The sequence below is a fragment of the Mytilus edulis genome, chromosome 6 (assembly GCF_963676685.1).
Source record: "Mytilus edulis chromosome 6, xbMytEdul2.2, whole genome shotgun sequence".
Classification (NCBI taxonomy): domain Eukaryota; kingdom Metazoa; phylum Mollusca; class Bivalvia; order Mytilida; family Mytilidae; genus Mytilus; species Mytilus edulis.
Window position 1 is genome coordinate 74728536 of NC_092349.1, and position 25184 is coordinate 74753719.

At 32.5% G+C, this 25184-nt stretch overlaps 3 protein-coding genes across 3 annotated transcripts in view; 1 reads left to right on the forward strand and 2 right to left on the reverse strand.

The window, feature by feature from the left end:
- The window catches only part of LOC139528404 (inositol polyphosphate 5-phosphatase K-like), a gene marked incomplete in the record, with an annotated part of 185125 nt that extends 166095 nt beyond the window's left edge, over positions 1-19030 (reverse strand). The window contains 1 exon segment of the mRNA XM_071324381.1: positions 18820-19030. Coding sequence (XP_071180482.1) covers positions 18820-18860 — 41 coding nt within the window.
- Positions 2513-16331, reverse strand: LOC139528407 (phosphatidylinositol 4,5-bisphosphate 5-phosphatase A-like). The gene is made up of 10 exons (XM_071324384.1): positions 16286-16331; positions 14924-15040; positions 13459-13566; positions 12862-12929; positions 11337-11448; positions 9252-9361; positions 6924-7086; positions 5806-5967; positions 4721-4903; positions 2513-2709 (listed from the first exon to the last, which is right to left on the reverse strand). The coding sequence occupies exons 2-10, from the start codon at positions 15023-15025 to the stop codon at positions 2698-2700; spliced, it is 1020 nt and encodes a 339-aa protein (XP_071180485.1). The 5' UTR covers positions 15026-15040; positions 16286-16331; the 3' UTR covers positions 2513-2697.
- LOC139528408 (RPA-interacting protein B-like) overlaps positions 19011-25184 on the forward strand; it is a 37264-nt gene continuing 31090 nt past the window's right edge. Inside the window, exon 1 of the mRNA XM_071324386.1 lies at positions 19011-19096. The gene's annotated coding sequence lies outside the window, so the exon portion shown is untranslated. The remainder of the gene's footprint in view (positions 19097-25184) is intronic.

Below are 25184 nucleotides of genomic sequence, written 5' to 3' on the forward strand. Positions count from 1 at the left end.
AAACATAAAACAGTGAATTATTTCCCCAAATTACACCGATTATAAAATTTATTTTACCTCTTTCAGTTGTTCTTACTTGAACAAGTACCAGAATGGCCTCTCAGAGAAAGATACTTGTCGAATTATTTTTTTACTCCGTAGTCAATGGTTAGTTTTATGAAAATAGCCTATAGCCTATAGCTATTAAATAAAAGATAATTCTAACACAGAGATAGATGCTGGTCCTACCTAGATACTTTTTTTTTCTCCTTTTCTCATGTTTGTTCTGTTGTGTATGCTTTAACAATATTTACTTATGACAAAAAAATCTTCTAAAAGTAAGGGAAGCACTACCAAATCTTTATATCAATAATACAATGTTCACAAGGGGCAAGTATTGTAACACCATTTGTAGAAATAGAATATATAAATTAAAATCTTGAAAATAAAATAATTTTGTAAAACATTGACAAACTAAAAATATACAATCTCAGTCAGATTATAACATACATTAAAAATGTGTAGTATCTACAAATCTGTAGGGACAATACATGCACTGGGTAACAGAAGGAACATTGGGTAACAGTAAAAACATGAATTATTGTACATTATATATAATTACAAATGTCTACTGTTCTATATACTTGGCAGATCATAAAAACTATCATTTTTATAAAATTCTTTAGGAAACGTTATAAATACCATTCACACATAAGTTATTTTAAAGGAGTGATCAAAGAGGGTCTCTTTTTTCAAGAACCACTATTCTAAGCAAATTCAAAACATATTAAGTCTGTCTGTTTATTAGGTTATGAATGTTTCCTGAGAGTTTGGTTCATATATATGTATAAATGAGAAGATATGGTATGATTTCCAATGAAATAATTCTCCTCAAGAGACCAAATGGCACTTGAATTAACAAGAATAGGTTACTGTAAAACCTACAAAAATGAGTAAAACCCAAACTCATAGTCAACTATAAAAGGCCTAGAAATGGCAAATGTAAAACAATTCAAAGGTGTTCACTAGTAAGAGAGATGTTGCAATTTAAGATTGAAATGAATAATTGAGTGGATAAAATGATCAATGTTAGAAAGACAAACAAATTTAAAAATATCAAATCCTATTTCGATCAATTTCAAATTAAGAGGTAAAATAGAAAGATTGCACTTAAATATATATATATATAAAAGAATGTCATTTAAGATTATAAGATATTAAATCTACTGAATTTGACTGATATAAAAGAGCCAAAAGGGCACATTCAAATGAATACAAATTAACAATATCAAGACAGACATTATTTAACATCCCTTCCCCCATCATACAAATAATAAATCTATTATTGAAACCTCTTGAAAGAATTGAGGGTTGAGATTTTAAATTAAAGATTGGTTTCTTTGCAACTGTTATACAAGTGCAAGGTTTAGCTAGCTATAAAATCAGGTTATTTACACCATTTTCTATATAAGAAAATACCCTCACCAAGTCAGGAATATGACAGTTGTTATCCATTCATTTGGTGTGTTTGAGCTTTTGATTTTGCCATTTGATTACAGACTTTCTGTTTTGAATTGCTTCGAGTTCAGTATTTTTGTTATTTTCCGGTTTATTACAGTTATTTAACATTCACAACACATTTATAAATGTTAAATTGACAGTACTGGGGTCTCTGACATACTGTTAATTAAGAATGATTCTTTGCATAATAATAGTTGAACAATGGACACAAATGAGCAATTATTATTGTGATTTCAGATAATACCACATACAAATAATGCTATTGAAATTTATTTTTGTGAAATTGGTCTGGTAGCAACTTTCAAATTAACATACACAGAATCCCAATTTTCAATTCTCCTGATCCTTCAATTGAATAAATCTTTTATAAAAAAAGTAATTGAGCAAGTTTGAGTTGCCTGATTTTGACATGGTTTTGCACAAAACAAATTAACTTCTGGAAAATGTCTGGTAAAAATGTAATATATATATAAATATTAATCAGCAGCACTTATTTAAAATCTTCCTTTTAAGGATGTACTTAGGTGATCCTGACATTTGACACTTATTCCAAAACCTCACCTAAGTACATCCTTAAATCAGCAAAAGCTGTTCTAAAATAATTTGTAGGTGCATGATTCCCTAACATACAAAAACATAGCATGAGTATGCCAATCGACACAATAGTCACATAATAGGTTTACAGGAAACATAATCGACACAATAGTGACATAATAGGTTTACATGAAATATACTCGACACAATAGTGACATAATAGGTTTACACAAAACATACTTGACACAATAGTGACATAATAGGTTTACACAAAACATACTCGACACAATAGTGACATAATAGGTTTACACAAAACATACTTGACACAATAGTGACACGAAACTCAACTATCAATCAACTTAATAATATAAATGGCTGAACTCTTTTGTAATAGTATGTGTTATTAAAGAGAAATCATCATCTATAAATTCTCAGATCCTTAGGGTATGACAACCAAAAAATATTTATGGCACTAGTGGACTATAAACAGGACAATTTATAGAAGATTGCATACATCAGATAATAATTTACTGAATTATTAAAAATATTCAAAATGTATCCATTTACATGATGAATTATTATGTTCTGGATTATGGAAGTTGTTATGTATCATATAAATATCATTGTCTTTATAGGCACCAATCTACTGTGAAATCAGAATCTTCATTTCACAACCTGAAATCTACTGTGAAATCATTTCACAACCTGAAAATACAGAAAATATTTTCATATCTGAAGAATGTTAAGAAAATACATCCAGTATTTTAAAACAAACCTAAACATACATGTTTTACCTAAATGAAAACTAAGGAATGGATAACAAAGTTTCATTGTTTTAACCACAGGCAAACATTTTGGAGAAATAAGTTAAAGCATGTAAAACAAAAATATTTTTTTTAAATGAAAATGCATTTATCAAAATGATAAAGTATAATAAAAACATTTCCATTTTGTCTGACAATCCACATCAAAATAAGTTTGAGGCTAAAAATCTTGTCTGGATAATTACCCGCTTGATATGGTATGGGCCATGTATCAACATGGACTTCTTTTGTAGCTATGCTGTGTCATTAGTTTTACAAATATTCTTATGATTTTTGATTTTTTTTACATATCTGTACTGATTTTTATTCCAATAATAAAGAAAAGGACGGTTAAAAACTAAATAAATTAATGCAAAAACCTCATCTTATTTCATAAATCTTGGAGTATTAAATGAGATTTGTATAGTTTCTTAAATAATCTAATAGGCTAGTGGTGGATTCGAGCCGACCTACAATATTGCCACACTTGTCTAATGATGATAGTTGTATGTTGACCTCTAGGTGTTGCTTTTGCTTGTAGTTTTTTTAGTTTTTTGTCTAACTATGTGTACCTATCTGCTTATATATATATGTTCAGCCTAAGTGGACATAATGCAGCTTGTCTCTGTATACCCAATAGCATGAGTTTGAATCCTGATGAGGAAAGAACAAAAATTTGATACAGTGAAACCTGTCTAAACCGAACACCCACGGGACTTTGCATTTTGTTCGGTTTTCACAGGTGTTCGGATTGTAGAGGTAGACGGAAGTCGACAACAAAATAATTTTGGCAGGAATATTAGGTGACACAACAGCCGACAATTTATTTTTGTGTTGATTTAGATGTAAATGTAAAAATAAAAGAAGATAAAAGATAGACGTTTTGCTACATTTTTGTTTATAAATCAAACGCCATTCCGTCAATCACGCATGTCGTTGGGAGATGTCCGACGTGGAGCGATTTTGCTTTTTATAATTATTTTCTCATCCGTTAATTCACTGACCAATTCAGATTCACAGTCACTGTTATATGACGATTCCGTAGTTGAATCGGGAATGTCATTGTACTAAACTGGTCACCCGCTGATTGATAACAGTGAAACAACAGCAGGGGTCCAGTTTATTCTCGGACTTTATCGTTGCTAAATAGCTAACGGAAGTCTTCGGGAGCATTCGAATCAAATGTATAGGGCCTCTAAAGGGAATCCAGCAATCGAAATCAATTGACCTTATTGTGTTGCACGACTTCTTAATCCGGTGAAAGGCTTTAAAACTATTATTTAATTAAACAGTATAGCTACAGAATGGCAGTTTCGATTTTGTGGTCGTAATTATTTGAGTAAGGTGCATTTAATTGATCTGAGGGAAAGTTCCTTTCTTGTCATTATCGGCGATGATGGGGGTAGCTGACCAGTTTAACGTTTCTTTACAAAAAAATCCCTTTATACATGGACACAGACATGCTAATTAGTTTGTAATAACAACTCACAAGTTCATTAAACCTCAAATACCTTCGGGGATACTCTGCCATCCTGTGTTTGTTTAATTAAATCATGCAAATAATTAATTATATTTTATTGTTTTGATTGGTATTGCTCGATTTTGACAGGTAATTTTTTGATACAAATTTACTAACGAGCCTTCAAAAAGCGTTCGGAATTCGGTGTTGACAGGGTTCGGTTTTTTCAGGTTAGATTAACGTTAATTGATAGGGAAATTTTGTGGGACTTTGAAAATTGTTCGGTTTAAACTGAAATTCGGTTTTATCAGGGTTCGGTTTACCCAGGTTTCACTGTACATATATATATAACCCTCCCTCCACTTCATTCCTGCCCAGGACAAATATACATTTGCCAACTTAAAACAAATAACTATGAACTAACCTGAAATACTTCACTGATACCTAGCAATGTATCTTTTTTTTCACTGATATATAATAATCTGTATTTTCCAGGATCTAATGATAAGTTATGGAATGTTACAAATGAGCAGCCATCTTTGTTCATTTTTGCTCCCTGAATTATATACACATAAGCGATCTGGTCTCGTATACTTCTGAATTTTTCCTGTATTAATAAAATAAAAGTGAAGTACTAAAAGTTTTATTTAAAACACTTTTTTCCATTAAAAAAAATAGAAGTACTAAAAATTTTATAAAAAGCTTTTTTCCTTAAAATAAAATATAAGTACTTAAAGTTATTTATAAAAAGCCTTTTTTCTTTAAAATAAAATATAAGTACTTTAAGTTATTTATAAAATGCTTTTTTCTTTACAATAAAATATAAGAACTTTAAGTTATATATAAAAAGCCTTTTTCTTTAAAATAAAATAGTATACATGGGATGAAAATTATTTCCTTGATGTATATTTCCTGTCATTTGATAAGATATAATGTCATTATAACTGTTTTAGACACATGTAGATCACTAACAAATGCATGCCAATATATTTATAGCGAGATAAATTGAAAGACAGCAAATTAAGAGATGGGTGTAAGATTATATACTTTCCTTAAAATTTTCATTAAAGAGATAGTTCTCCAAATAAAAAGATTATTGTACGATTTGATATTTTTTTGGAAATTTTCAATATAGAAATAAAAGTAAAGAACTTCAATTTCAAATACATAGATTGTGTAAAAAACATACTTTATCCATTTGTTTTACAAATAAAAAATCAGATATTACCAAAAGAAAATATTTATTGTCTTAAATTGTAAATAAATTGGTTGGTCTAGATTTTCACCAAATCATGGTTTGAGGCTATCACAATCCAACAAAAGTGACAAATAATAAAAACTTGTTTAGTCTACGCATCCATCTTGTTAAATTGGCAGGTTTAATATCCTAGTCTGAATTCCTTACAATGGATAAAAGACTACTCCAATCAGCCATAACTAAAGGCTGTTGGTGAAATCAACATTCTATAGTCATCTTACCCCTCATCCTCTTAATATTTTTATACCTACTTTATACAATCCTATCCAATCCCATTTATCAGGGAGGTATTCTAAGTTAGGACTAATATCAAATTTATAATGAACATCTTCTTCCTGATTGCTGGTCCATTTTGTAGATGATGTTATATGTAGGAATCTGACTGGTAATGGGATAGGAGGAGATGAGTATATCTGCAATAACAAACATTGTACTGTGATTACACATCTATAAATCTGTGTAGCATTCCACAGCATTCCCTATGGGATTGAAAGTTACTCCTGACCAATAGAAGCCAGTAAAAATGGTATGGAATTGCCTAAAAAAATTTGCCCAACAAAAAATTTAAACATACAAACATAATTATTACACATTGTTTTATTTTCCCAATGGAAACCATTATGAATTGTGACGTCATTCTCACAGTATCTAAAATTAATACCTCAGAAAGAAAAATTCTCAATTCTAGAGAAGTTTTTTCAAAGCAGAATAACCTGGTTTTATTGGAAGACTCTTGCACCACAGAAAAGTAAGCTCATGAACAGTAACTGTAACTTAACGATTTTCATGATTCAAACCGATAGAGTAAGTATGATATTTCATTGTTTTATGGTAGTAATACTTTGTTTTCAACTAACCAATGAAGGTTTATGGGGTATAATGAAGAAACAAAAACTATAGAAAACTTTAATGCACTCTGAAAATGAATTTTGATCAATAGCAGTGGTTGGTTCAGAATTTTCAAAAACATCGCTAATAAATGAGCTCATTACAGATACAGGGATTAAATTTTGTATTTACTCCAGACGCGCGTTTTGTCTACAAAAGACTCATCAGTGACGCTTGAATCCAAAAAAGATAAAAAGGCCAAAGTATGAAGTTGAAGATCATTGAGGACAAAAATTCCTAAAAGTTTTGCCAAATACAGCTAAGTTAATCTATTCCTGAGGTAGAAAAGCCTTAGTATTTCAAAATTTCAAGAGCGACAAACCAACCAAATTTAAAGTATGTAAAATGAGTGGTTTGTGGACAGTGGTGGCAGTATAAAAATAAATATAAAGAAATAAGCATTTGGCAATAAAGCCACATTCCCATATCCTAGATTATTGCCATTTTTCTTTCCAGATTTAAAAACAAGTGTGTAACTAACCTGAATTTCAAACAAAGATGACACTGGTTTATGATCACTAAGTTTATATGACATGTGTGACTCGTATGATAACTGTTTAACATCTAATTCTATATTCTCAAATGAATCTTCATGTACATGCCACAGGATTCTATCACAGTATGCTGGTAATCTCTTTTTGGCACTGTAATATAAAGACAATGTGTTATAATGTAGTGGTACATGCCACAGGATCCTATCACAGTATGCTGGTATTCTCTTTTTGGCACTGTAATATAAAGACAATGTGTTATAATGTAGTGGTACATGCCACAGGATCCTATCACAGTATGCTGGTAATCTCTTTTTGGCACTGTAATATAAAGACAATGTGTTATAATGTAGTGGTACATGCCACAGGATCCTATCACAGTATGCTGGTAATCTCTTTTTGGCACTGTAATAAAAAGACAATGTGTTATATGTAGTGGTACATGCCACAGGATCCTATCACAGTATGCTGGTATTCTCTTTTTGGCACTGTAATATAAAGACAATGTGTTATAATGTAGTGGTACATGCCACAGGATTCTATCACAGTATGCTGGTAATCTCTTTTTGGCACTGTAATATAAAGACAATGTGTTATAATGTAGTGGTACATGCCACAGGATTCTATCACAGTATGCTGGTATTCTCTTTTTGGCACTGTAATATAAAGACAATGTGTTATAATGTAGTGGTACATGCCACAGGATTCTATCACAGTATGCTGGTATTCTCTTTTTGGCACTGTAATATAAAGACAATGTGTTATAATGTAGTGGTACATGCCACAGGATTCTATCACAGTATGCTGGTATTCTCTTTTTGGCACTGTAATATAAAGACAATATATTATAATGTAGTGGTACATGCCACATGATCCTATCACAGTATGCTGGTAATCTCTTTTTGGCACTGTAATATAAAGACAGTGCATTCAAACCTGCTTAAGAGACAACCTGTATTAAGCAAAAACCTGTGTCAAAAGACCATGAAATTTAGACCATCTGTTTTAAGGGACTACTTTTTTACTCCCCCGTAGGTGGACTCTTAAAACAGGTTTGACTGTATATTATAAGGTAGTGGTGCATGCCACAGATGTCTATCATTTTACATAGATATTGTATGTCACCCTTATATACCAAGACTCAATTTTTCATTTGAAGATATATAAATGTCTATCAGTTGATCTATAACCATACCTGCCAACTGTCACTATTTGCGGGGCATTTCCCCCATGGAGGCTCCCAAATTGAAATTTTGAAAGAGCAATTTTGTCCACAATTTAAACAAAACAATTAATTTTACAATGACTTTAGGCTTATAAAAGTATGAAGAAGCCAAAAAACAACATTAAAATGTATTTGCAGGCCCCTTGAAGGTTTTTTAGGACTATGACAGCCATCTTGCACGCAAAACCCCCATGGGCATTTTGAAAAGGTGGCAGGTATGCTATAACATATTATTTTTCTGCATATTGGCAAGAGGTATGGACATAAAATCTGAAGGGCAACTTAATAGTTACTAGGTAATAAAGGAGGAAATGTTTCTGAGGACATAAGTGCCCCAGCTCAAGCTTTGAAATTTTAAAGTTTTAAAGGGACATAACTTTAGAACCGTAGATGATTCACTAACAAACTCTTTATGTTCTATGCATAGCTGTACATGTGGAGTTTCATAAAATTTGCAGGCCCGTAGCCAGGAATTTCCAAAGGGGGGGTTCGTTGGACTCATGAACTCGACTTTAAGTCACAATTTGAAGAAAAACGTTGACTTTAACAGTGCTTATTTGATTTCAAGGGGGGGTTCGTCCGAACCCCCCGAACCCCCCCTGGCTACGGGTATGATTTGGATGAGTAAAATGTAAGTTAGAGTGCTGAAACAAAAATAATTCAGATGGAAAGACAGAAGGAAGAAGGAGGGAAGTACAGACGGTCACAATTACTGCCTGTAATCACCTTCAGCATGACAATTACAATAAAATTTGTATAGAAATTGTTAGACTCGGACTTTTCAAAGTATTCAATAAAGTGGAATTAAAGTCTTATAGAATTGTAAGCATGTTTTATTTTATCACTTTCCACTTTCATGACTTGGCTGTGTTTTACAGCAGTTTGTCAAAATCTCTGACCAGCTGAACAACTTGGTCAGAATTTTAAATAAACTGCAATAAGAGGAGAGCAACACTAACAGTCAAGTCACAATAAAACCTATTAGTATATTTTGTTGATCAAAATTATACACAATTGACTACCATTTAATTACAGCAATGCCTGAAAGCTTGTATTTATAACACTATCTAACAGCCTGTATACATATAATTACCTTGTATCATATTTATCTGTTCCAGGATCAAACTTATAAGTTGGAGGAAATGTTATTTGACCTTCTAAAAAGTCTACAAATATCAGATCTTCTTCCATACATTTCAGTAGCTAGAAAGATTTAAGTTTATCCAAATAAATATATTTTTCAATGTATTACAGTGAAACCTGCTACTAAGCTCACCTCAGTGTGCAGGATTTTCTCTCTAGGTTGAAGACCTCTTGGTGGCCTAGGGTTGTTTTCTGTCTTTTGGTCAGGGTTGTTGAGGTGACTCAATTAAGCAAATACCTGTCTTGTCAATTTATGAAGCTCTTGTCTTGTTGTAGTAATAGCCATCAAAATGATATGTACTGATAGTTATGCAACTTTATATTGAATATCAATGATCTATCACAAGTTGTTTTAATCAAACTGTCTTCAAACTGACTTGGATTTGCTCATTGTTGAAGGCCATAAGTCGACCTATACTTGTTACTTTCTGTGTCATTTGATCTCTTGTGGAGAGATGTCTCATTGGTAGTTATACCACATCTTCTTTTTTATATTTAGAAGAAAAATTAGCAACTCCTATGTCTTTCATTCTATGACATACCTTTATGGAGAGACAAAGACCTTCAGTCAAATCAAAAACATGTTTTTAAACAGTATATCATTTTAATTACACATTTGTTGAAACACAAGGTAAAACTAGAGGCTCTCAAGAGCCTGTGTCGCTCACCTGTTATAATGTGTTTACTGATGTAGGCCATCTTCGTTGGTAGGCGGGGTCATTAGACACTTTTTTTTTAAAAGATACCCTAGTATTATGATTGTGGCCAAGTTTGGTTAAATTTGGCCAAGTAGTTTTAGAAATGATTTTTATACAAGTTACAAAAATGACGAAAAGTTGTTCAATATTGACTATAAAGGGCAATAACTCCTTAAGGGGTCCTCTAACAATTTTGATCATGCTGACTTATTTGTAGATCTTACTTTGCTGAACATTATTGCTGTTTACAGTTTATCTCTATCTATAATAGTATTCAAGATAATAACCAAAAACTGCAAAATTTCCTTAAAATCACCAATTTTAGGGCAGCAACCCAGCAACAGGTTGTCCGATTCAATTGAAAATTTGTGTGGGGATATATCTTATTCTGATGGACATTAAAATCTTGAAAGATTTGCCCTAAATGTCTTAGTTTTAAAGATATAAAGCAAAAACTGCATTTTACCACTATGTTCTATTTTTAGCCATGTCGGCCATTTTGTTTGGTAGGCTGGGTCATCGGACACATTTTATAAACTATAAACCACAATGATAATTGTGGCCAAGTTTGGTTAAATTTGGCAAAGTAGTTTCAGAGAAGAAGATTTTTAGAAAAGTAACAAAAAATGACGAAAAGTTGTTAAAAATTGACTATAAAGGGCAATAACTCCTTAAGGGGTCGACTGACCATTTTGGTCATGTTGACTTATTTGTACGTCTTACTTTGCTGAACATTATTGCTGTTTACAGTTTATCTCTATCTATAATAGTATTCAAGATAATAACCAAAAACTGCAAAATTTCCTTAAAATAGCCATTTCACAGGCAGCAACCCAACAACAGGTTGTCCGATTCGTCTGAAAATTTCAGGGCAGATAGATCTTGACCTGATCAACAATTTTACCTCTTGTCAGATTTGCTCTAAATGCTTTGGTTTTTGAGTTATAAGCCAAAAACTGCATTTTACCCCTATGTTCTATTTTTAGCCATGGCGGCCATCTTGGTAGGTTTGACGGGTCACGCCACACATTTTTTAAACTAGATACCCCAAGGATAATTGTGGCTAAGTTTGGTAGAATTTGGCCTAGTAGTTTCAGAGGAGAAGATTTTTGTAAAAGTTTACGGACGACGGACGACGGACGCAGGACAACGGACGACGGACGCCAAGTGATGAGAAAAGCTCACTTGACCTTTCAGGTCAGGTGAGCTAAAAAATCAAATATGTCTAAATTCAATAAATCACAGACTGTAATTTTTTTAATTTGTTTTTAAATAGTTACAGACTTTTAATTCACTTTTAATTAACTGAGAATACTGATTAACTACTGTATAATAACCTGATCATACTCCATTAATGCTTTATATTCCCCATAGCTGATAGCTCTCTCTACATAAGTACTTGTTACTTTCTGTAGTCTGAAGTTAAGGTCTCCCATAAAAAATATGTAGCTGAAAAAAAAAACATATATCACTTAATGAAAACTTTTATCAATAACTTAAATGTCATTACTAAATGTACAGTACATGTTAATATTATAGGGCATTTACATATGGTTAAAGAATTTTATAGATCAATCATTTGTTTTTAATATTTTATGAAAAGAGCATTTACTTTTAATTATTATATTTTCTCACTTTCAACACTTGTGTCCAGCAATTAACCCGTACAGGGCCCCACCATTACTGCTTTGCATATACGAAACTAACAAGTTGTTACTTCAGTGCCCAACTGCATATCAACAGCAACTCATTACACATCTATTGTTAAAATAATTATAAACTGTGAAGTATTGTTTAAAAGTTTATTTTAATCAAAGCCTAACAATGTACATTGTACATATGGGTCATAGAAACAAATCTATTTTTAGAACAGTTTATTTTCGTATCCCAGGTAAAGGAAAGTCTGAATGCAAATAAACTAAAACTAAATGTGTTTATAATCTTTATTTAAAGAAACAAAATAAAATAACACATATGACACTAGAGTAGACATAAAATTTTTATTAGAATAAATCAACATTCAGTATATTGTATGTGGATTACAGACGTTCATCTTTCTTCAGGGATTTCTTTTACTGATCTGTTCTATCGATGTTATTTGACTCTGTCATTTGACATTTCGGATATAAGCATACTCCGCTTTATTGCATAATTTTGTCTGACAAATAGGCTATGCAAATAACCGGAATCTACTGTACCATAATCATGGTAATTTAAGGGAAACTTATGAAACATATACAATATTACTTTGCCCATAATATAATTTGTAGATAGAACCTTACAGATGTGTGTTCACTGCACTATTGAATCATAATTGATATAAGGAAAAAGTTCTGCTAAAACAAGTGCTAAAGGTTGAGCGAGGTGTGATTTTTTGCTCTCAAAAATCCAATTAGGTTCTGATAGGTTTTACTGTATTATGATATACATACCGGTATTCACCCTGCTGCATTCTAGCACCTGTCCTAAGTCAGGAGCCTCTGGTCTTTGTTAGTCTTGTATGAATTTTTAATTTAAGTTTCTTTATATATATTTCAGAGTTGAGTATGGCATCCATTATCATTGAACTAGTACACTTTTTTGTTTTGGGGCCAGCTGAAGAAGGCCTCCTGTTGCAGGATTTTCTCACTGTATTGAAAAACAATTGGTGGCCTTCGGCTGTTGTCTGCTCTTTTGTCGGGTTGTTGTCTCTTTGACACATTCCTCATTTCTCAATTTTATCTGACTGGTGAAGGTGTAAAAAACATAGATTGAAGGTTTCACAAAATTATGAACTTCATGACCGTTTAGTTTAATGGGTTCTTTTTTCTAACGCAATACAACAGATACAACAGACATGACAGACTTGACACTCTGACTTACTCATGGTCAAGAATATGGTCCACATCTTTGTCCCTGAATTTCTGTGTCCTCAAAATTGTATGAAAATCCTAAAAATTAGAATTAAAAACATGTTAATTTATTATGAGAAGCACCAGCCTATTAACATAGCCACATTATTCTGTATCTATTTGACAGCAACGTTCAGTGAAACAGATTGTGCTGAAATATCTGATTCCAATTTTTTTTAAATGATCTATGCAGCTAGCTAGAGTTGACTTCACTTTTGTCAGAGCTCATGTTATTCAATTTCATTGATGAGAATAAAAATCGAAAATTCTCACAAGTATAGCAAGCTTTTTTTATTAATTAAAACTTTCCTGACCTTCAAAAGACATTATACACTTTGAGCATACAGTTGACAATATCCATCCAATTTTGGATGTAAAAGTTTATTGAGTCATTGTGTGATCAGAATTAGGCTTCATAATTTTGTTATAGAAATAAATACATAGGTTACTTATTTTGTTAAATTAAATAACACTGATAATGATATAAATTGATAATGAATTTTGGCATATTTTCCAGAAATACAAATAAAATACATTCTTAATTCACTTTTTCTAGTACCTATTATACCTCTATTCTTTCCCGGACATTATCCATATGTGCTGCCAGATGAGCATTGACAATGATCATATTTACACCATTTGCATCAAATCTTACACTCACTGCACCTTTGTTTCCCTACAAATAAATAGATGTGTAGTAAATATACAATATAAGGTCAATGAAAGAAAAATATAAACTTTTTTGTATGAGGCTGAGAAACTGGGGAAGGAGAGGTTCTACCAAACCCCTCCAAAGTTTTGCACAGAGTACAAAAAAGTTTATATTTTTATGACATTGACCTAATATTGTTTTTATACTGCAACTTATTTAAAACAAATACATCGATAGCTTTTCAAAAAGTAACACAATTGTCAAACCTATTTTTATCCCTTAATGAACCCCTGATTGTGGAGAAAGTGTTCCATGATGAAATTAACATTATACAAAATATAGCTATGTTACTATATTTAGGAAATAAACACAACTAGTTGCAGTATAAAACGTTGTACACATATTATACACTTGTACAATGTATAAAATGTACAACTTCTGAGCAACAATTTGTTAACCCACTTGAAGATAAAATTGAGAATGGAAATTGGAAAAATGTCAGAGACAACAACCTAACCAAAGAGCAGACAAAGCCGAAGGCCACCAATGGGTCTTCAACACAGCAAGAAAATCCCGCACCCAAAGGTGGTCCTCAGCTGACCCCTAAATAAAATTGTGTACTAATTTAGTAAAAATTTAATTAATTGATGTAGCACATGTTTATGTGTACAATCTTAATTGTATCAATGGAGGTGAATATATCCCATAAAACCATCATAATTCTATTTTTGATACATGACCATTTTTCTTAACTGACATTGTTAATAGAGCAACACTGTATCAATATTAAATCCACTCACAATCAAGTGCATTCCTAACATGAACCTATATATGTACCTACCCACCATCCACCCATGCCTGCCCTCGATATCTCTGATTCTATATGTGTACCTACCCACCATCCACCCATGCCTGCCCTCGATATCTCTGATTCTATATATGTACCTACCCACCACCCTCCCATTCCTGCCCTCGATATCTCTGATTCTATATGTGTACCTACCCACCACCCTCCCATTCCAGCTCTCGATATCTCTGATTCTATATATGTACCTACCCACCACCCTCCCATTTCTGCCCTCGATATCTCTGATTCTATATGTGTACCTACCCACCATCCACCCATGCCTGCCCTCGATATCTCTGATTCTATATATGTACCTACCCACCATCCACCCATGCCTGCCCTCGATATCTCTGATTTTATATGTGTACCTACCCACCATCCACCCATGCCTGCCCTCGATATCTCTGATTCTATATATGTACCTACCCACCACCCTCCCATTCCTGCTCTCCATATCTCGGATTTTATATGTGTACCTACCCACCACCCTCCCATGCCTGCTCTCGATATCTCTGATTCTATATATGTACCTACCCACCATCCACCCATGCCTGCCCTCGATATCTCTGATTCTATATGTGTGAAGCTCAGTATGTCTTCCCTCTTCACGAAGACTACCAGCAAAATAGCTTGCATCCTTACAGATTTCAACTGCAGAAAAAAAATATAAGTATATATTAATGTCTTCTTGAGGGAAAGGTTTGTTCCGTTCATAAAAAGTCAGGATGCCTTCAAATCAACAAAATTTTTAAATGTCAATTATCAAAAAATCTGGTTAACTCTAGGAAGAATATGTATTAAACATGTTAAATGAGAATCTTATGATCACAAATCATTTTCACCCTATTATACTAAATATGTAACATAAACTTGATTTTGATTTTCATCAAGTACTCAACTGTAAATCATAACATCATTCAATAGATAACTTTTGTTTTGTTGATTGGAAAATTGGTTATTTATTACAAACAGGCTATTATTTAAACTTGGAATTATTTTTAATTATGGAATTTGCAAAATTTTCTGTGCTGGAAATTTTTTAATAAATTCCATGTTTATTTGGTATAATAATGTTTTGAGCGGTTCATAACACTTTCCATATAATGTATTTTGTATAGATAGTGTTGTGCGCGGCACAGTACATTCTATTGAAAATGTACTATCTTCGTTGTAAAAGAAAGTGTTGTGCACAGCACAGACCATTGAAGTACAGAATAAGCATGGAATTTACTAGAAATTTCAAGCACAAGAAATTATGAAAATTCCATAATTAATAATAATTCCAAGTTTAAATAATAGCCTGTTTACAGTAGTTGCTGTATGAATTTTCAAATGTGCAAACATCCTAAATTTACCTTATTGATGTTGCCATGTTTGAGGTGTACTTGTATAACGTCATTGACAAATCAGCCAAATTATACATGTAGTATTGACCGCTAAACTTCAATATTTTAAAGTAAATCTGTATAGATCTGCCATTTCTATACAAAACTCTTATTACCGGTACTGTCAATACTTGTAATAATGGATACATGAATTCTAAGTTACCAAAGTCAATACAGTAAAGAGAGTAAACTTTGACAAGTATATTTTCTCATAATTTATATCAAAACATGTTAACTAGGTTGACAAGTCACTTTAAGAAAGTATAAACATACATTTCATTTTGTATACTAAATTATGAGATACTGCTATAAGATCTTTCTTAAAATATCCCAAATCACAGAGAATTTCTGTAAGATATTTTGTCAAGTTCTTATAAATGTATCCTGAAATATCACATATTAAAGAGAGTTTCGGTGAAATTTTACGTCCAGCCATTGTAAACCTACCCTAAAACATCCCCTTTCAGAGAGAATTTCTGTGAGATGTTATGTCCAGTCATACTTAACTTACCCTGAAATATCCCCTTTCTGAGAAAATTTATGTGAGATGAAACATCCAGGCATTTTAAGCTTACTCTGAAATATCCCCTATCAGACAGAATTTCTGTGAGATGCTTTGTCCAGTCATTGTAAACCTACCCTGAAATATCCCCTATCAGTCAGAATTTCTGTGAGGTGCTTTGTCCAGTCATTGTACACATGGTCATCACCACCAGTCATTTCCTGTAACCTGAAATCAAGAAAAGAAAATCATAAAGCTCCAAGAAAAGATAGAGGCTGTTTTTTTTGTTTTTTTTTTTAATTATTTGGTGTTTGAAATAGTTGTTCCAATTGCATACATTTTTACAACTATCACTAGTCATTTGTAGTTTAAACTATAATCATATATTATGTATATATTCATGAACATATGAAATACTTGTCTCTTGAACACATATATGTATAAACATGATAAACATCATGTACCTTAAAAAAATAAACATGACAAAATTGGCATGAAAGAAAATTTAATGGCACCGAATAGTGTCTGTGTGAAAATAAGTTTGGCCAGTGTTATTTTAAGTGTTTCATGCACCACTGATGTGTCTGGGTGTACAAAATGGTAAGCCTTGTATCTTCAGTTTTCGAGTTTGTTTTATTTTACCACGTTTGTATATTCATGATATTCTAAAGTTTTTGAAATCAAATGACTGATACTTACATACATGTATTTTCTCCAAGTTTCATTTTTTATACAGATAAATTGGAACAGAGTTCCAAAATCAAAAGGACTAAACAGGGATGGATGTGCAAATAAACAATTAATACAGACAGAAGGTTCGTTACAATTTTTTACCCCAAGTGTCATCTTTACACATGTTACAAGATATAAAATACTCTAATTAATATATGCACTGATCGGGTTTTGTGAAATAATATGTTGTAAGCCATGTAAGCATGGATAAATCTCAGTTTAGTTTGCTTTACTCTTTAAAAAATTTACCCAACAGCATAAATATTTGGCAATGGCTCCTTGTCCAATTTTAAGAGTTCTGTGAAATCCGTGGGTGCATTTCTGTCACCAACATTCCAGGTCACCATATACAACCTGCATGAAATATCAATATAAGCTATCTTTATACAGTACTGAACTGGAGGAAATAACTCTTATTGCACATATATATGTCCTCTTATTTGCAAGTTCAAAAATCCTTCCAGCAGACACTGAAGATTTCAGTTTTAATGGGCATGTGTGATATTCAAACTAGCGTAAGATTATCCTTGTTAACGACAATGAGAAGGGTATTATTCAACAATACCAAGATGTATATACATGTATTACATATAACATGTATAAGTAAATGAATTTTATTAGGGTAAAATAAATTATCAATACCTGGTTTAATTCATTTTAAAATAGAGAATATAAGCTGTCAACAGTGGTTGACTATTCCCTAGCTATGTTCACCTGCATGATTGATCATGTTGATATAGAAGTGAATGTATTGTAGAATGTAGATCTAAAAATGTATGCATGAATCTATTCTACTATTGGTTGATAAAAAATATTTTAGATGGTATAGCAATGAGCACACTCTGAATATTTAAGTATCTTAAAAGCCATGAAATTTGACAGACACAATAAATTCAAACAAGCTTTCTGAGTGTATTGTATGGCAATACATGCATGCCATTTTCCCTTACCGGTTTAATATTCATTGTAATGTCACGAAATTCGAACTTGATCTATAACTTGTCCTGGTTTAAACAAATTTGTGATTCATCCAAATACAATGTCTTTTTATAATTTTGAAAAAATGAGTTATTTCCCTTTGAACAGAAATCTAGTAAATTTTAAATAAGTATTTCTTCACAAATTTAATTCTAAGGAAAGTTAAAAAAAAAAAAAAAAAGAGTTATTTCCCTTTGAAAAGAAATATTTAAAATAACTATTTCATCAAAAATGTAATTCTATGGAAAGGGCTTTAACTGGACAAGGAAATAAGCTAACATCGTGAAAATCCAACTTGACCTGTAACTTAATTTTGTCATGATAAAACAATACACCAAATGTTACATCAATAGCTTCAAGCATGAAGAAATAAAGTCTGGAAAACTTATTTGCCGTACTGATGTATGGACGGAGGGACACACAGATGGACAGAGGGCAAACCCAAAGTCCCCTTCGACTTCGTCAGACAAAAATATATAGTTACTACATGTACTACGTGGACACAAATAAAATTAATTAAATTATGGAAGTGGCCTTTCATGTTTCAAAATAGAAATAATAACTGTGGGTGGACTGGTATTAAGGATGTCATTCCTGTAGTTTCATTATCAATTTCCCAGTACTAGGACATTGCTCCATCAGAAACTGTACTTTCAGTATCATGCATGGGTATGATCCATTGATCTGTTGATTGATATGAGCTTTTACCAACTTAAAAAAAAAGAATTAATTTTCAAAGGATCACATGTATGAGATTATATATATTTTTTAATATAGTGGCATACTGCCATATTGTTGGTGTTGTGATATAAGGAAAAGTGTATTGGATGTACCTGAACGTTTTTGTCTTGGTTTTTATTTTTTGTGCAGACATTTTACAATAAATGGATGATGTATCTCATGTAAAGACGTGCATTTTTCTGTTAATCCTTCTCGTCATAACCAGTTGAACAGAAAGAGTTTTTTAAAACACTAAAACTGTTTTACAATCAAGTCCTCAGGTCATTTTCAGACACCTGTTGTGGTTTACGTCACAATATCTGTGTTCAGGGGAAAGAACTCCACTTCCATATTTTGACAAGACACTTTCGCGGGAAATTAACATTTCTGGTAAGGGCAATTTTTTTTATTGTGTATCCCCCAGCAGTAGCTATCACTGTTTAATTGTCATTCAATGTGACATTTATTATATTATAAAGCTGTCAAACTCAAATTTTAATACAATAATTGTCTGTATCGTACTAGTGTCGACCTGTCAGATTCGCACACTCTCAGTCAATGCAGTCAAATATTAAATCACATGCACTGGTTTTCTATCCATGGCAAAATATACTGTTCTAATATACTCGTCCCATTTGGGGGGTGGGTCTGATCCCTGAATCCTGCATATTGCTTATCGTGAATCCTGTATCCGGCTTCTTGCAGCCATAATCAGATAATAGCGCAAGTAATTTCCTGTGTCCAGCTGTACTTTCTTTACCGTTTTCACGCATAATTATTCGGCTTTCACGTGTCACACTTAAAAAAATCGTTTAAAACAGCATCACGCCAGGGCCGTAACTAGCCTCTTATAATATTGAGGCAAAATATATTTTTGGCGAGGGGTCTGGGGGCCGCCCCCAGAAGCTCTGAGAAAAATAACGCAAGATGGTGCATTCTGAGCGTTTCCCGGACTCTTTCTTACATTGAAACGCAATTAATTTTGAGCTATTTCTTGTAATTTAAGACTTTTAGGTTTTACGGGGACAACATTAAAAGTAGATCGATATGTAGGATAAAGCAAAAACCGAAATTTTCATAATCATTATGTCTGTCTGTTCTTGTCTTGTATTGTGCTTAATTCAGACTTTGGTGATTTTTTTATGACTAGATTTAAATATAGTGACAGTGCAGTATTATATTTTAAGTACTAGTACTGCTTAAGTCGACAGTAAGGACCATCTTGACCTTGTTGTACGATATGAATAATTCTTTTATTGTTGAAGACCCTCCTTCAACTATCAAGATGAAGAATAGGAAAAAAAACTTTGGCCATTGATCATTTGTATTTTTTCTCTGCATTGACTTTGTTTGAGATAAGGTTCTGTGCACGTTTACTCAATATTCTTTTATTTTCTGTTTAAGAGTCTGAACACGACTTTATTCAAGTTTAATCCTTCAATGTAAAAGGTCATATGGCAATACATTGTTTTTAAAGATGATTTGATACCGGGAAATTGGTGGTCTTACTTTAATTTAAACCATGTCAGCTATCTAGTTTTATCTCCAAAAAAAGAGCCAGTTTTGTATTCTTTGATATCAAGTTCAATTCTCCATGCAGAAAATGCACGACAATTTTTGTTTATGTCCAGTAGCATCGTATATTCTTAAAATAGTTTCTCGTACAATGTCTGGACATCGGTGGACATGCAACATGGCAAAACCGCAGTTTACAAATGAAAATCAACACTCTGCAGACTATAATTATAAAGTAGGACAATAAATGAACAAAAGACAAACCCTGGACACAGAAGTACAAACAATTAATAGACCATCAATTCTGAAAACTGAAAGTAAAATAGAAACATGGATCACAAAAAACATGCAGGGGCAACATCAGAGAGACTTGCAAGACACTTTCCGTGAAAAAAATTCAGGTTGATATAAAGACAATCTTGTTTCATTTTTTTTTTTATTTTTTTTTTTGGAAATTTCCAACATGAGGCATTTGCCTCATTTGCCTCAATGTAGTTACGGCCCTGCACGCTTAGACCCCAATGAGACTCACTTGTTTTCTTTAGGCCCTGTCCACAGGCACTAGACGTTCTGTCAATAGTATACTTCTACTTCTACTTTTTAGTGACCGCCTTCAACACGTTGAAGTTTATGTCACTTGCACTGCGCATTGCTTTGTGGTCCACAAATTGTGGAGACGTATATACAGTGAAAAATTTTAATTTTATGATTAAAAGCAAAAATTAATTATAACATTTTTACATAGTGATATAGTGCATATTTTTTTATTTTTATTTATTTATATATTAAGATAAAACTATTTACACATGATGAATTTACTGACTGTAGGTGTGGGTTGATATGGCTGTTTTGAATGACTCTATAGAGTCGCTCATAACAATACTCAGAGGAAGGCTGTTCTAGTTTTTTATTGTGCGTGGAAAGAATGATTGTTGGCGGAATGCCCAACCTGGATCACCAACTCGCCCCACTTTTTAGCTCACCTGGCCTAAAAGGCCATGTGAGCTTTTCTCATCACTTGGCGTCCGTCGTCGTCGTCGTCGTTAACAATTTTTCAAACATCTTCTCCTCTGAAACTACTGAATGGATTTGAATGAAACTTAGCTTGATTGTTCCTTAGATTATCCTGCACAAAGTGTGTGCTTCGATTTTTGATCTGTCAAAAAACATGGCCGCTGTTACTTAAAATAGAACATAGGGGTCAAATGCAGTTTTTGGCTTATATCTGAAAAACGAAAGCATTTAGAGCAAATCTGACATGGGGTAAAAATGTTCATTAGGTCAAGATCTATCAGCCCTGAAATTTTCAGATGAATCAAACAAACCATTGTTGGGTTGCTGCCACTTAATTGGTAATTTTAAGGAAATTTTGCAGTTTTTGGTCATTATCTTGAATATTATTATAGATAAAGATAAACTGTAAACAGCAAAAATGATCAGCAAAGTAGGATCTACAAATAAGTTAATATGACCAAAATTGTCAATTGACCCCTTAAGGGGTTATTGTCCTTTAATGACAATTTTTCACAATTTGTTCATCACATTTGCTAACTTTAAAAAATCTTCTCCTCTGAAACTACTGAATGGATTTGGATGAAACTTAGCATGATTGTTCCTTAGATTATCCTGCACAAAGTGTGTGCTTCGATTTTTGATCCGTCAAAAAACATGGCCGCCGTTACTTAAAATAGAACATAGGGGTCAAATGCAGTTTTTGGCTTATATCTCAAAAACGAAAGCATTTAGAGCAAATCTGACGTGGGGGTAAAAATGTCCATTAAGTCAAGATCTATCAGCCCTGAAATTTTCAGATGAATCAAACAAACCATTGTTGGGTTGCTGCCACTTAATTGGTAATTTTAAGGAAATTTTGCAGTTTTTGGTCATTATCTTGAATATTATTATAGATAAAGATAAACTGTAAACAGCAAAAATGATCAGCAAAGTAAGATCTACAAATAAGTTAATATGACCAAAATTGTCAATTGACCCCTTAAGGTTTTATTGTCCTTTAATGACAATTTTTCACAATTTGTTCATCATATTTGCTAACTTTAAAAAACTTCTCCTCTAAAACTACTAAACCAAATTCAACCAAACTTCAACTGAATGATCAGTAGGGTGTATAAAATAAAGTTTGTGCTTTATTTTTTATTTTGTCAAAAAACATGGCCGTCATGGCTAAAAATAGAACACAGGGTAAAATGCAGTTTTTGGCTTATATCTCAAAAACGAAAGCATTTAGAGCAAATAAGACAAGAAGTTAAAGTATTTATTAGGTCAAGGTCTACCTGTCCTGAAATTTTCAGCCGAATTGGGTAACTGGTTTTTCAGGTATAATGCCCCTGAATTGATGATTTTAAAGAAATTTTGCAGTTTTTGGTTATTATCTTGAATATTATTATAGATACAGATAAACTGTTAATAGCAAAAATGTTAAGCAAAGTAAGATCGACAAATAAGTCAATTTGACCAAAATTGTCAATTGACCCCTTAAGGAGTTATTGCCCTTTAAAGACTTTTTTCACAATTTGTTCATCATGTTGACTTACTTTATAAAATCTTCTCCTTTGAAACTGCTGTATCAATTTCAGCCAAACTTAGGCTAAATGAGTTTCAGAGTATCTAGTATAAATTTTATATTTCATTTCCTTGTATGTCAGAAACATAGCTCCTATGGCTAAAATAGAACATAGGAGAAAATGATTTTTTTTTTTGCTTTTGAAGAAAATAGGACGATTCAAAGAACATTTAAATAAATTGAAAAGCCAAAATAATCATTGATGAGAGATTTAACCAAAAAAATTAAGGTGAGCGATTCAGGCTCTTGAGAGCCTCTTGTTTAAAAATCGCCCCACTTGTGAAATGTGTTAAATCCCGTTAATATTACTCCTGAAAACTCGCCCCACTGAATGGAAAACGATAAAATCTAGATTAACATATTATTAACCAGGATGAATGTAGTAAAGCCAACTCGCCCCACTCATGGAAAAGATGTTATCCCGTTGTATATAACTTAAATTCCGTAAACATTACTCCTGCCAACTCGCCCCACTTATAGAAAACGATAATATCTAGATTTATATATTATTAACCAGGATGAATGTATTAATGCCAATTTTAACTCGCCCCACTTATGGAAAAAGATGTTATTCCGTGAATATTACTCCTGCCAACTCGCCCCACTTGAAAGAAAACGATAATATCTAGATTTATATTATATTATTAACCAGGATGAATGTAGTAATGCCAACTCGCCCCACTTATGGAAAAAGATGTTATCCCGTTGTATATAAGTTAAATTCCGTAAATATTACTCCTGCCAACTCGCCCCACTTATGGAAAAAGATGTTATCCCGTTGTATATAAGTTAAATTCCGTAAATATTACTCCTGCCAACTCGCCCCACTTATTTGCTATCCCATTGAAAACCTTATAGAAACTTCTTATATTATTCCTTTTTTTAGCTCACCTGGCCTAAAAGGCCATGTGAGCTTTTCTCATCACTTGGCGTCCGTCGTCGTCGTCTGTCGTCAACAATTTTTCAAACATTTTCTCCTCTGAAACTACTGAATGGATTTGAATGAAACTTAATATGATTGTTCCTTAGTATATCCTGCACAAAATGTGCGCTTCGATTTTTGATCCGTCAAAAAACATGGCCGCCGTTACTTAAAATAGAACATAGGGGTCAAATGCAGTTTTTGGCTTATATCTCAAAAACGAAAGCATTTAGAGCAAATCTGACATTGGGTAAAAATGTTCATTAGGTCAAGATCTATCAGCCCTGAAATTTTCAGATGAATCAAACAAACCATTGTTGGGTTGCTGCCACTTAATTGGTAATTTTAAGGAAATTTTGCAGTTTTTGGTCATTATCTTGAATATTATTATAGATAAAGATAAACTGTAAACAGCAAAAAAGATCAGCAAAGTAAGATCTACAAATAAGTTAATATGACCAAAATTGTCAATTGACCCCTTAAGGGGTTATTGTCCTTTAATGACAATTTTTCACAATTTGTTCATCATATTTGCTAACTTTAAAAAATCTTCTCCTCTGAAACTACTGAATGGATTTGGTTAAAACTTAGCATGGTTGTTCCTTAGATTATCCTGCACAAAGTGTGTGCTTTGATTTTTGATCCGTCTAAAAACATGGCCGCCGTTACTTAAAATAGAACATAGGGGTCAAATGCAGTTTTTGGCTTATATCTCAAAAACGAAAGCATTAAAAGCAAATCTGACATGGAGTAAAAATGTTCATTAGGTCAATATCTATCAGCCCTAAAATTTTCAGATGAATCAAACATCCAATTGTTGGGTTGCTGCCACTTAATTGGTAATTTTAAGGAAATTTTGCAGTTTTTGGTCATTATCTTGAATATTATTATAGATAAAGATAAACTGTAAACAGCAAAAAAGATCAGCAAAGTAAGATCTACAAATAAGTTAATATGACCAAAATTGTCAATTGACCCCTTAAGGGGTTTTTGTCCTTTAATGACAATTTTTCACAATTTGTTCATCATATTTGCTAACTTTAAAAAATCTTCTCCTCTGAAACTACTGAATGGATTTGGATGAAACTTAGCATGATAGTTCCTTAGATTATCCTGCACAAAGTGTGCTTCGATTTTTGATCCGTCAAAAAACATGGCCGCCCTTACTTTAAATAGAACATAGGGGTCAAATGCAGTTTTTGGCTTATATCTCAAAAAACGAAAGCATTTAGAGCAAATCTGACAAGGGGTAAAAACGTTCATTAGGTCAAGATCTATCAGCCCTGAAATTTTCAGATGAATCAAACAAACCATTGTTGGGTTGCTGCCACTTAATTGGTAATTTTAAGGAAATTTTGCAGTTTTTGGTCATTATCTTGAATATTATTATAGATAAAGATAAACTGTAAACAGCAAAAAAGATCAGCAAAGTAAGATCTACAAATAAGTTAATATGACCA

Bases quoted from the DNA above. Each gene is read 5' to 3' on its own strand.
- LOC139528407 (XM_071324384.1), bottom strand. From the start codon at position 15,025: ATGCAAGCTATTTTGCTGGTAGTCTTCGTGAAGAGGGAAGACATACTG. The intron at 13,567-14,923 runs GTAGGTACATAT...ATTTATTTGTAG, and splicing joins CAGGCATGGGTGGATGGTGG to GGAAACAAAGGTGCAGTGAG. The intron at 5,968-6,923 runs GTTAGTTACACA...TTGTTATTGCAG, and splicing joins CATCTTTGTTTGAAATTCAG to ATATACTCATCTCCTCCTAT.